The sequence below is a fragment of the Saccoglossus kowalevskii genome, chromosome 16, assembly GCF_978046115.1.
Source record: "Saccoglossus kowalevskii chromosome 16, keSacKowa6.1, whole genome shotgun sequence".
NCBI lineage: Eukaryota > Metazoa > Hemichordata > Enteropneusta > Harrimaniidae > Saccoglossus > Saccoglossus kowalevskii.
The window spans coordinates 33829708-33842896 of record NC_140656.1 but is presented as its reverse complement, the minus strand read 5'-3'; the positions used below and the strand labels follow the sequence as shown (position 1 = coordinate 33842896).

At 35.9% G+C, this 13189-nt stretch overlaps 1 protein-coding gene and 1 long non-coding RNA gene across 2 annotated transcripts in view; one reads left to right on the top strand and one right to left on the bottom strand.

The window, feature by feature from the left end:
• The window catches only part of LOC100378573 (mediator of RNA polymerase II transcription subunit 13-like), a 73594-nt gene that overhangs the window by 36049 nt on the left and 24356 nt on the right, over positions 1-13189 (bottom strand). Inside the window, exons 5-7 of the mRNA XM_085491004.1 lie at positions 3054-3199; positions 2570-2776; positions 2229-2390 (exon numbers count right to left, since the gene is read on the bottom strand). Of these exons, the coding sequence (XP_085347130.1) occupies positions 2229-2390; positions 2570-2776; positions 3054-3199 (515 nt within the window). The remainder of the gene's footprint in view (positions 1-2228; positions 2391-2569; positions 2777-3053; positions 3200-13189) is intronic.
• LOC144361696 (uncharacterized) lies at positions 5488-6300 on the top strand. Its single transcript, XR_014926649.1, has 2 exons — positions 5488-5659; positions 5987-6300. It is a non-coding gene; the product is annotated as an uncharacterized LOC144361696 (long non-coding RNA).

The following is a 13189-nucleotide window of genomic DNA, read 5'->3' as shown; positions in this document are numbered from 1 at the left end:
TAATGTTTCGCGTTGACCAAATATAATCATATAAGTATAAATCCAAAGTGTTTTAATACATTGGTGAGAGGTCGCATTTTACGTGAACAAGAAGGAAAAGCAGGCCAAAGTTGAAACGGACATGACATGGACATGACACAACACACGCTGCGACAACTGAGTGATCAGCGACATCATTTTGGGACGCAATTGAACTTCCAGTACTTTAGCGAAACTTTTTGCGCGGCGATGCTGACATCAAGTGTGTGTTGACCGAAGTTTGACCCCAAGTCACGCACTGAACTGGCGCGTTACCTTAGCAACCTTTTTCTTTCGTGCCCCGCGCGTCAAACTAGTAAAATTGTTATGAATTATATCCGAAGGTACTGTAATTACGCAACTTGTATGCAACTCTGTACTGGCTTGAATATATCAACGTCGTTTACTTAGTGCACTGCTTTTCTAATTACGCAAATTTGTTTACAATATTGTACCAGCTCTGAATATTTCAACTTCGTAATGTATTGCTTTCATGATAATTAGTTTTTTTTAACTTAACTATTGTTAGGGCACTGACCCGGGGTATTAGGTCTGTGAATATTTCAATATCACCGACTTGATAATGCGTTGCATTCGTAATAATTACGCAAACATAAACATACCATACGTCAAATTAAATTTTACTATAATATAATAAACTCTGGGTAGCGGACTTCGATCGCATTATTCACGTACATTTCGACTGAACTCTAATAACCACGTGTTTGAATTACGTGCGGCATTGGGCAATGACATCCAGAGTTCATGCACTGATATTTTAATTCGGGCCACCCAGCTTGACCCAAATCAATATAGTTCATTTGTTCAAAGAATCTTTCAACTCTCACAAATACCATGGATGCGAAGAGTTAACTGGGGGTTAAATGAAAGGGAACGTCTTTCTTGGACAAAAAACACGTCAGTACAAGATTATGTGTGCAAGGTTAGATTTATAGAAGGTACATGACCGCTTAACTCTGTTTTTTACCGAATCTGGTCTAATGAAATGTGACACGAGGTCAATCGCCCGACCAATCAAAAATGTCAATTTACGCACCATAGGGCGGTTCACTTAAATGACGTAATAGAATAATGGCGGACACATGGTCGATGCAACCCAGGGATCCAACCCTGTGGACCAGCGACGAAAAAGCCATGTACCAAGCTTTCCATCACGGAAATTCGTAATCGATGTTCTGACCGATGGATATTTATCGACTAAGTAATAATCTTGCCCAACATCTGTAGTGTCGTGAGGGAATGATTTTTTTCACGTCAAATCTTTACCAAACCAAAACTGCTTGCTAACTGAAAGGCGGTGATGACGGAGATCATCTGCGATTGCGGCGACACCAAATACTGATAACATAACATCATATGTATATTTTTAATGTTCATGCAATATATTCTGAGTTATCCACTTTATTCTGGCGCACGAATTAATAGGATACAATTTTAAACATGTTTTTGAACGCCGCGAATTAAAAGGATACATTTAAAAATTAGCGTTCGAAAATAAAATGGGTGCGCGAACTAATAGAGACCGCGAATTAATCGAGTTTTTACGGTACTTTAATATCGCAACAGACTCAGTTTTGTGAATTTCAAGACAGGGTAGACATCACATAACAGTGACTATTAAATTGCAGCTTCGGGTGTATAAAAGAAAAAAATTTCACTCAAAAAAAGATGTATCTGGAGTGCTCTGAAAAAATAAAGATTTAAGGATAATTCCCAAGTTTTTTGAATGCAAGTTTTTAAATTGACAGTTAATCAAAACTGTTCACACTGAAAGATCTACATGCAAGAGAATCCATCTTTCACCATGAAAGTGATTTCGGCTTTTGCTTAGCTTTCACGCAGACCAATCTCTGCTTGTGCAGAGTTGGATCCAGGCTTACTATCAGGCTGAGATTGTGTTTTTTTGGGATGTGCTGACTCTGCTCCGACCATTCACCCACACATTTTGGTAAACATAGACTTGGATATGACACTTGGCATGTGCCAGGATCTATGAGTGCAAGTAATATATACTTTCAACAACAATGGTGTACTTATAATTAACACATCCTGTTACATTTGTATTCCCATAGTACAAGTTAATTTTGTTTCATTGTGGAGCTGTGGTTCAAGACGGAAGTCACAGTAACTTTTATTGTTATGCTCATACATGTATCTCATCAAACAGATACTTGAATATGTGCACCTACCTGATGGCATGTTGGCAGACTTTGAGCCTGGTTGCTGAGCATGCAAACCATTGTGCTGAGTAAAGTTACCTTGAGGAGATGACGGTGGATGGTGGTGTACATCATCAGTTATCGCTACAAGCACAAAAGACGTAGGGTAGCACATCCGTACTCCTCCTCCTCCTGATAATAACACAATATAGAGAGTTAGTTTTTGATTCAGCCAATGACATTTATCCCACTAAGTACCAACAAAATGTGATGACAACTACAAGCTTTTTAAACATATATATAACTTCTATATTTCTAATTTTGTATGCATTTTCTTAGTAACATAAAAAATGGTAACTGTTGACACTTACCGACTAATACCTCGACTGCAGGTGGAAGTTGTTGTTGTTCATGACAGTCTGTGCTCTCACTATTTTCTTCATTGTCATCAGTATTTGTAGTAACATCAATATGATAAAATTGCCTCCATTCATTTAATAATTTCTGTGTATTCTGGTCAGAATGCTTGAAGGTTTGTCCGGTCAATACTCCATTTAGACCGTATGGACTCAATAATACTGTGAAGACAAATATGACAACTTTCATTATTTTTTATATTAATATTTCACTAAATCTTTTAGTCATACATTTTTTTTTATAGAACAAGAGAAAAATGAAATTTACAAGACATGTTACAGACAGAATTACCATGACAATATAAAAGTTATATCATCAGTTGTCATTCACAACAGTCTAATTAAGTTTTATTTATTTATTTAATATACCATGAAGACTGTGGATGTTAGCAATGTGAGTGTTAGTCCCTCAGACAAGCACGACTATGCCAAAACTCACCTTGAAATCCTGTTGCAGACACCTGTGCAGCAGCTAAATGCTCTATAGCAAGTCTTCGCAGTGGCTGGTGCTGCTGGATGTCCACACTGGTACACACGGTACTTTCTCCGTGCAGGAAAAATGAAAAGGAAAACAACACATGCTCACTGGAAAAAGAAAAGAAAGATACCGTATTTGTCTTCAATTAGGCGCCACTTTGTTACACTTTCATGTCATGGTGGCGCTTATTTGTGGTTAAATTTGAGCAACTTTGTTTCAAATGGCGCTTATTTCAAGCACTTCAAGTTCTAGTACCGGTAATTGTGTTACAAGCCATTGTTTTTGCTCCATTCTGGTGATAGATTATTGACAATATTTTACATTACAGTCTGACGCTTAGTCACTGTAGCCTTTATTTTAAATACTGAGTAAATGACCCATTTTTAGACAGTTTAGAAAGTTATACAAAAAATATCATTCTTTAGAAAACATTCACAGTTTGCCGTACAATCAACAGAAAAATAAAACAAACACAAATTCAACGCTTAGTAGTCAATGATCACGGTAGCAAAATCCGGTCATGCTGCATTCCACGGTTACGATTATTACTCAGTAGTAGTTATAATAACGTACAAAAAATAAAATGCAAGTAAAATTCAACTTAATTTCATCGTAAGCGAATGATTCTGGTTGCATGTAAACGCTCGGCGCGATTCGATGTCTGCCATGCTTCCTGTCTAGGACTTGACCTGGAACGCGTTTTTTGACCTGATAGGTCAAGTCGTTAATTAACCAATCAAAATGCTGGATGATGCCAACGTGATCAAATTACCATAGCTCATTTAAATAATGTATGAACGCAATGCGGAAGTGATTTGCCGATGTTTGCGATATTTTGGCTTTGATTTTGGTGGGAAAAACGGCATGATTTTTTTTTCAAATCAAGAAATTAGTTATTTTTGGAAAGTAAACTGAGCATTTAAAGAATAATTTAACACTGTTTACTGTGACAACAGCGCATTTGAAACAGAACATTTTCGCGTTGTTTTAATTTCGTTTTTATGGACTTACTGCGAAATTAAAAACCACGCTGATATTTTCTACAGTAGACTAAAAAGACATGTTTCAAGAGATTATAGACCGATTTCTTAAAAATTGTTAGAAACAAAACCAATTTTTTTTACATAAAAGCCATTCGTACAGTAACAGCGAGGGACTTCCGCGATCGCGTCCATCGCTACGAACCGGTAGTCGATCCGCCGGCGCCCAATTCACGATCATTACGTGCCAAAATTTCAACTTTGTCTGGCGCTTAATTGAGGTGTAAAATACAAAGTTTTTGTGGCACTGGCGCCTAATTGAAGGTGGCGCTTAACTGAAGACAAATACGGTACACTATTTCCAAAACACTGAACTTAAATCTCAAACAATGAACTACAAATTATAATTTTTGATTGATTAGAAAATAGATGAAATTGAATGGTAGATGATATCCATAATCAGGCATACCAACATATGTGTATGTGCATATGTATCAGTATGTTTGAATGGTAGAAGGTATCTACAATCAGGCATGCGAACATGTGTATATGTACCGGTATGTTTATTTACTTTATTGCTGTAATTTTATGCAGGGAAGGGTTGTGACAATGCAAGGAGGGTTTGTGACAAGCAGGGAGGGTTTGTGACAAGCAGGGAGGGTTTGTGACAATGCAGGGAGGGTTTGTGACAAGCAGGGAGGGTTTGTGACAAGCAGGGAGGGTTTGTGACAAGCAGGGAGGGTTTGTGACAATGCAGGGAGGGTTTGTGACAATGCAGGGAGGGTTTGTGACAATGCAGGGAGGGTTTGTGACAATGCAGGGAGGGTTTGTGACAATGCAGGGAGGGTTTGTGACAATGCAGGGAGGGTTTGTGGCAATGCAGGGAGGGTTTGTGACAATGCAGAGAGGGTTTGTGACAATGCAGGGAGAGTTTGTGACAATGCAGGGAGAGTTTACGACAATGCAGGGAGAGTTTGTGACAATGCAGGGAGAGTTTGTGACAACAGTGTTCTCCCCAAAGCGTTTTAGCGTAGCGGGGCCGCTACTCCATTATTTATGCCGCTACTCTGAGAGATTGCCCGCTACTCTGTGGCATTTCCTGTTACTCTTTCTTTTAGCTTGTTAATACACGTGCGAATCTGTTAGTCAGCGTCATCAGCGTCCGGTACTGTGAGCCAAATCAGGTGTGAATGGAAACACGTCAGTGCTTACGCAAAGACAATGGACTAATACAGCTTCGTACTTCGACAATAAACACTTTCGCCCTATTTAATTGGGGCATGGATGTACTAACATCCATGATTGGGGTAATAGCGAGTATTTTCTCAGTAGCATATTTGGCTGGAAGAAGCAACGATGTCAAACAGCAGAAATATTACGTTGTGGTTCCGCGTAGAACGCCCTGCTGGGCCCCTGGTTGCGAGCGATAAACCCACCAGCAACGCGGTCACCGGTACCCCTGTCGGCAGTGGTACTAAACGTGTCCAAGATGATGTTACAACGAAAAGTGCAAAAAAATAAACTCTAGATTTGATGCACAATGGACAACAAAATATACGTGGCTGAGAGAAACATCCGATGGCAAAGGTAAAAAAAGTATTTATTTGTAGCGTTTTACTTGGAAGCGAGTTTTGACCTAGTTTAGTAAATTTTTGTATGGCTTCATTTTTTGCCGATCGTCGAAAATTTTTTTTGGAAACGACCTTCTTTCTGGAAGTTCAAAAATTGTTGGCTACGATTTATCAAAGTAACTAATACTAGTATTGTGTTTTGAAATAGTTGGGTAAAGTTTATCGTGGCAATTTTTAAGTTTAGCGACTTTTCAAAATGGCGACAATTTGTTTATTTTCGTGTTGATCGTGACGATATTTTTTAAATACAAGTATTGATTCGCTCCTATTTCTTATCTTTTAGGAATGCTGTGTCACATATGTGGAAAATTCAACTTAAAAACATCCAGAAATAGTTCTTTGGTATGGAATTCTATGCCATGTATAAATATTACGAAATATGCTATCGATAAACACGCACACTCGGAGATGCACAAGAAGGCCATGTCATTTAATAGAAGTGGGAAGCAAAGAAAATCACGGCGTTCTCAAAAGCTGCAGATCACTGGGCTTCCATGAAAGTCCGAAGAATCAACATTACATAGAAATCACACAGCAGCAGATTCATTTAATCTTCTACATAAATTTGTTAAAAAATAAAGACACATTTTCATCCATGCAAGCCTGTCATTATTGTTTTCTTTATCTTCAGACAAATGCTAATGATATGTAAATTATATGCAAATTAGCCGCCACTCTGATACATTTTTCTGGGGAGAACACTGGACAATGCAGGAAGGGTTTCTGACAACGCAGGGAGGGTTTGTGACAATGCAGGGAGGGTTTGTGACAATGCAGGGAGGGTTTGTGACAATGCAGGGAGGGTTTGTGACGATGCAGGGAGTGTTTGTGACGATGCAGGGAGGGTTTGTGACGATGCAGGGAGGGTTTGTGACGATGCAGGGAGGGTTTGTGACGATGCAGGGAGGGTTTGTGACAATGCAGGGAGGGTTTTGACAAGCAGGGAGGGTTTGTGACAAGCAGGGAGGGTTTGTGACAAGCAGGGAGGGTTTGTGACAAGCAGGGAGGGTTTGTGACAAGCAGGGAGGGTTTGTGACAAGCAGAGAGGGTTTGTGACAAGCAGAGAGGGTTTGTGACAAGCAGGGAGGGTTTGTGACAAGCAGAGAGGGTTTGTGACAAGCAGAGAGGGTTTGTGACAAGCAGGGAGGGTTTGTGACAAGCAGGGAGGGTTTGTGACAATGCAGGGAGGGTTTGTGACAATGCAGAGGGTTTTTGTTAGGCTTGTTCTCAATCTGCATCTTCCCAAGATGGTAGAAAGTGAAAATCTTCCTGTGATAACTCTGGTTATTTGACCTACTGAGAAGTGTGATGAGTACTTGGATCTCTATAATCAGGATAGAATTTGTCAAAGCATCATGACAAGTAAACATGAATGACATATATAAACATGAAATAGCTATTTAAGGCTTTTCAAACATAGTGCTAAATATGCTAAATATCATTGATGAATGGCCAACATACAGTCTGTCTACAACAACACTCCACTATCAACCTACACATGGCCTCAGGGGCAAATAGTTATTTGGCAGATGAAGTGTACAATTGTAACCATTGCCATGACAACATAGTATAAGAGCATGATCCTACATACTAATGACGGCAATATTTCTGGTTGAAGAAAAGATCAAATTTGTACTAATGGGGATGGTATAGCGGATTATAGGTGCACGTATGCCATTGTTTGCATTGACGTAGACTTTATTATCTGTACTGATTGCTGCCAAAAAAAGATTGTCATCAGATGACACTTGACACTTTAGAATAGCACAGCACAAAACAAACAAAAAAATCATTAAATTCAAAAAATTAAATTTACCAAGGCATCAACAAACAAAAAATCTCTTTTATTAATAAGAATATAAAGAGAAATTTTCACTCTCTTTATCACAAATGATAAGGGAATTTTACCACTCTTTTTCAAATCTTTGATGAGACACTGATTAAATCAATTTGGTTAGACGTCCCAAATGGTAGAGCTAAACAAATTAGTTAAATAGCCACAATTATGAATATCACATATGTCTATATTTCAAAGGAGTTGGAGATTGATTGGTTGGTTGGCTGGCTGGCTAGCTAGCTAGCTGGCTGGCTGGCTGGCTGGCTGGCTGGCTGATACAGCTACTAAGTGTGTTATCAATATTAGATGGGTATGTGACAATACATGGTGTGTCAATATTAGAAATTTAATTGAATATGACAATATTTTTCATTTTATAATACTAGTCGTTATGGGATAACTTTTCAACTCATTCATTATGTATGTGGTCTTTTTATAACTTGCTAAATAAATTCAACCCCCCCTCCAAATGACACAGTACTTCATAAATTCAAAACCAGTTTACATTCCAAAACCAACTGTCATGCATTTACAACACAATTCTTATTACAGTTTTTCTCTCAAATCATCATCAGTGACTGTGACCGCTCTCAAATCATAGAAAAAAGTAGAATGAAGTAAATGGGATTAATTGTCTGAGAAATTCATTCAAGAAATAAATACTGCCAACAGTTGGTAATCACTGTAATGAAAAAATAAAATATACAAATTTAAGTCAACATGTATGGTTCACATTTATGACTTCGTCTTTTCATTTGGTTTTAATTCAATTTAATTTTTGAGTTTGAGAGCATTTGCAAGGTTCAATCAAATTTATAACATAGTGATATTGTATCAGAATTTTGCATAGTAATTATTTTTACAGAAAACAAACAATTAATTATGGGTAGGTGTCATTTTGAAATTTTTTACTGGGGGTCATAATCCACCAGAATTACAGTATTAGGCATTAAAAGGGAATACAACAGTCTGAGTACTGAATGGTGTGACTGTATCACTGATTGCAGACAAACACTGACAGCATCTCCAATGTAATCAAAAATACATAGCATGTAATATTTCCATGTAATTGCGTGAATCGATTGAATATTACTGCGTCACCTCGGGGGACACAAGAGGCAATCTGATGATATATACTTCTAAAGAGGTCAGACTGTGAATTTCCGGGTCTCATAATAAATACTGCAATTACACTATAACAATGTTTTTTAACAAATTCACGCCCACCTCAGGTGTGTTTTTTTTTCAATTCAAATGAAACCAGGCATAATGAAAATAAAAAGATAACATTATGCTGTTTGTACAATTAATTTAAAAAATTGAGAGCTTGAGGAGAAACCAAATAAAATAAATATTTACCACTATTTGGAAGAGATGAGGGAATTTCGAGTAAACAATAAATTTTGATATTTGCAAGCCAGATGAACCTAATTAAAGTAGGAAATACTAATCATGCTGAAAATAAATTAAATATTTAAAATCATGCTAATGTGTCAGTATTTAAAACGAAGGAACACAAATAAAGAAGCAATGTTACAGATTGTCTTAATCTTAAGTTGATTTTTTTAAAATACAAGTCGATCATTTTAATAATCTGATAGGTAAGTGCTGTCATGAACTCATTAACAATTCAAACTGGCCACCAGAATACAGACTCTTTCCACTTGACCTTGACAATTTGAGCTGCTAGACAGAAGTAATGAGCAAGATATTATTTTAACAACCATGAATTCCAGAAATGCAATTTTAGAAATTAACTCAAAATATTTTGTTGGCAGTTTTTAATTTGTTCAGACATGTTTTCTGATTGTAAATTACAGAATGTGAACAAAATGACTTGATGTATGTTTATACTGTACACTTTGGGATATAAAACACTTTATTTACAACAGGAAATGTACGGACTCTCCACAACAGGAAATGTACGGACTCTCCATGTGCTACGTGTACAACAAGTAATAAATGACAGGTGTGTGTTCAATCAGTTTGTTATTTTATTTTATTCTATTTAATTTTTATTTGTTTTCATATTTTCTTGGTATGTGACGGAATGGTGATACTAGACATGGTTTATGTCTGTACATGCATCACTGACTTGTAATCAGTGAAAATGAGCATTTTTCAAAAATATTTGCAGTGTACAAATCAAGTTGGTGAACAAGTCTAGGCAAGAATTGAGAGAATATATACATATTTATACCTTTATCCTGTTTAACTAAACTAAATTAAATCACTAAATCCCCACCCATTTTTTCCTCTATTCATATAAAAAGAAAATATGATGAAAGCCCCATAAATGTTAAAATTAACTTTAATATGCACTGAAAAAACAATAAAATTAATTTTCTGTTCATGTATTCATCTCAGTTCACATTTGAATGCTACATTTCCCACACAGTGTCATGTAATTTTATTAATTTATTATGAACCAAATGGAGATAGTTTTCCTTTTCCTGCAGGATTAGATAATTTTTTTTTTTTTTAAATTCAAAAGAATATATGCGTTTACTGGTACTTTGTGAAAGTAGACAATAGTTGAGAACTGGGTGTTCAATGAATTAAAAACTACTTTATACTTGTATGACTCTTACTCTGATACAGGTTATAACTAGACTGAGCCAGTTTATAGAAGTCAAAATAAGAATGGAAAACAAGATGCCCTCATTGAAATAAAAATAAAAAAATGAAAATATGAGTTCTTAATAAAAGCGAGACTAACAGACCATTATCTACTGTAAAGGTCAAAGACCACAACCCCTACAAACAGCTATAAATTAAGTTGATATTGGGACATCTTTTTATGAATGCTGATTACAACAGATATGCGAGGGACAGTGCTCCGCTTTCCTGTCTTGAAGCATTGTGGTGGATGCTCTATAGCAACATCCCCATGGCAACTATGACGAACAAGCGTTTTTAGAGAGCTGAAAAAATGCCACAAACAGGGCAATACATCTCTCCCATCGAGACTCATAAATAAGATCTCATCTAAAACCTTGTAATTACTAAAAATTGAACAGCAATTAAAAGAATGACAAATAGCATAATTAGCATCTAGCAGTAATGGAGAAGTGGGATGATTGACATTTGACTGATCGACAAGCAGAATTCATAATAATTAATTTTACAACAAAAAAGTCATGTTATTATTACTCAAAGATAATTTCAACTTAACTTGTGTATGTGAAATGTATGTTATATGGATACTTATATCTGTAGTCAAAAAAATTAAACAATACACATCACACAACCATTTTGATCAGTTTCCGAGAAACATTTGTACTTAGGGAGAAGTGTGATTGTTTTCATAGGTTGATAATTTTTTAAGTTTTGAGTGAAATGAAGATTATATACGTTTCTTTAAACCTTTCATTAGTTATTATGAGTTAAGGTACAGAAGAATTGTGGTCATTGGACAACTTGTCGAGAAGCAACTCTTTCATTTTTGTTTTTGCATTGGATTTATTGGTAAAAGTATTTTTGTCATATTTCAGAATTTTGTTTGGTGAAATGGGCTGAAAAAGTCATAGATCATAATTGATATTAATTCCAATATTGTTAGTAATGTTCAAAAAATTTGATTTAATTTAGTGTGTTTCACATGCTTAACAAAATACCACAAAATGTCAAATGAGTGTGAAATTTGATCCGTTTATACATCTGCTTACCTTAGAGAACTCAAGTTTATTGAATCAAGACTTAGAATTCATGGAAGTTATAAAGGCAATTGCCTTTATGACTGCTTCAGTGTCTTTAAATGTTTAGTACATAGTTTAAACATGGTTTCAATGAGACCATTCATATCAAAATGTTTTGATAAGAAAATGAGTGTCCTCACAATTCTAAACATACGCAATAACTGACATTCACTCTTATCTGTGCTAAAAGTCTAAAAGGTCTAAATCAAAATGTCTTTTGCCTTTTGTTACTCATCAAAATTTCTATACAAATCAAATCTATGCTAACCTGTTCTGACTTGATTTTCATACTGAAAAACAAAATGCATCTCTACACAAACCACTCAAAGTGAATAACAACCTAACTGCATCTTTCCAATAATGAGTTGCGGCTATCTCACTTAATGAGGCTTTGTAATCACTTAACCTTATGGAAATTAAATCCCATTCTCATCAAACTTGTCAAGTAATCATTATTGATAAAAATAACCTCAGGAAATAAAGCAAATTGATGAAGTTTTAACAATTGCATTTTGAGAAGTTGGAATACATAATTTATATATTAAACTGAAGTGTCTTGTACTTCCTCATAAAGGTACAAGTATATACAGTAACACAATGATTCAGAAACATACACTGTGCACTTATAAATGCAATAGGCAAACAACAAAACAGTGAGGTCTTGATATCAAAACAGTGAGGTCTTGATATCAAACTGGCCCATCAAACACTCAGACAAATACCATGTGGGTTTCGAGAATTCTTCTAATCCAGATTCAATCTGATCTGATCTATCTATAATCTGTGTCGGAGATTACCAAGTACTTTGCTTTTTATCTCTTTGACATAGCAGCTTATCCTACACACGTGTTAACATTAACACCTTCACACTGACAGCCATACGTAAAACTATATGTCTGGCAACAATGCATTTTTTAAATAGTTATACTCCTGCTTTTTAAAGGGTGGTGATCATTGCACATGTAATATATTTTACACATGCATGTCACTACGAATCCCATATCATACAGGGCGCAGCGTGACGACACTGACCCTAAATATACATGATATTTTGGACATTTCTGTGACATCATTAAATCTTGTTACTCAATAAATATCCCAGTCATTACTATCAAAGGTTAAAATTTTATTACTTAATATACATTTACACAAAAACTGTTGCTAGGACACAAAAAGAAAAAAATGTTGAAAATAATATGCAAATAAGCTAATTAATATGCAGAGATTTGTTCTAAAACTTAATTAGTTCTGGAATTTATCACAAAGTATATGCAGCAAGTTTTATTCCACTCCATCCAGCAGTTATCAAGATTTAACACATCTACACACACCGGAGTCCAACTGCACAAAAAGTCACCATAGTAAATCTGGGCTCTCTCTGGAATTTGCTAGGTAATAGTAAATTTACTAATCAAGAAAAAAAAGTATTAGTAAACTTTGTCTGGAAACTGCGGAGCATTTTCCCGCGACCGAGCACAACGGGGAAGAGAGAAGGAGAGGGAGGTGTCCCCTCTGTCGTTAGCCAAAAACAAGAACAGCATGCTGAAAATGGTGCTTGCTAGTGCAACCTGAGCTCTAATTTTGTGTGTAATTTCATGACATCAAATTAGGCAGTCTGCTCCACAAAATGTACCATTTATGATGGTACAACAAAACATCACAACAAAATATAAAATGTAGACACCAGAACCTTTATTTGAATAACTCAGTATTAATTAAACATATTCATGATAAGCTCACATTGTTAACAGTGGGGAAAATAGTCATCATTCAAAAGTTCACTGCCTAGAACACAAGTCTGTGAATAAATTTTCACGGGAAATTTCTCAGAAAAAAACTCTATGCCAATCAATATTATTATGAAGTAATCTCCCGTGCTCATCATGCAAACCCGCATGTTGACGTTTATGACGACACAAAATGACTATTTATTTTCATCGAAATTTCTGAA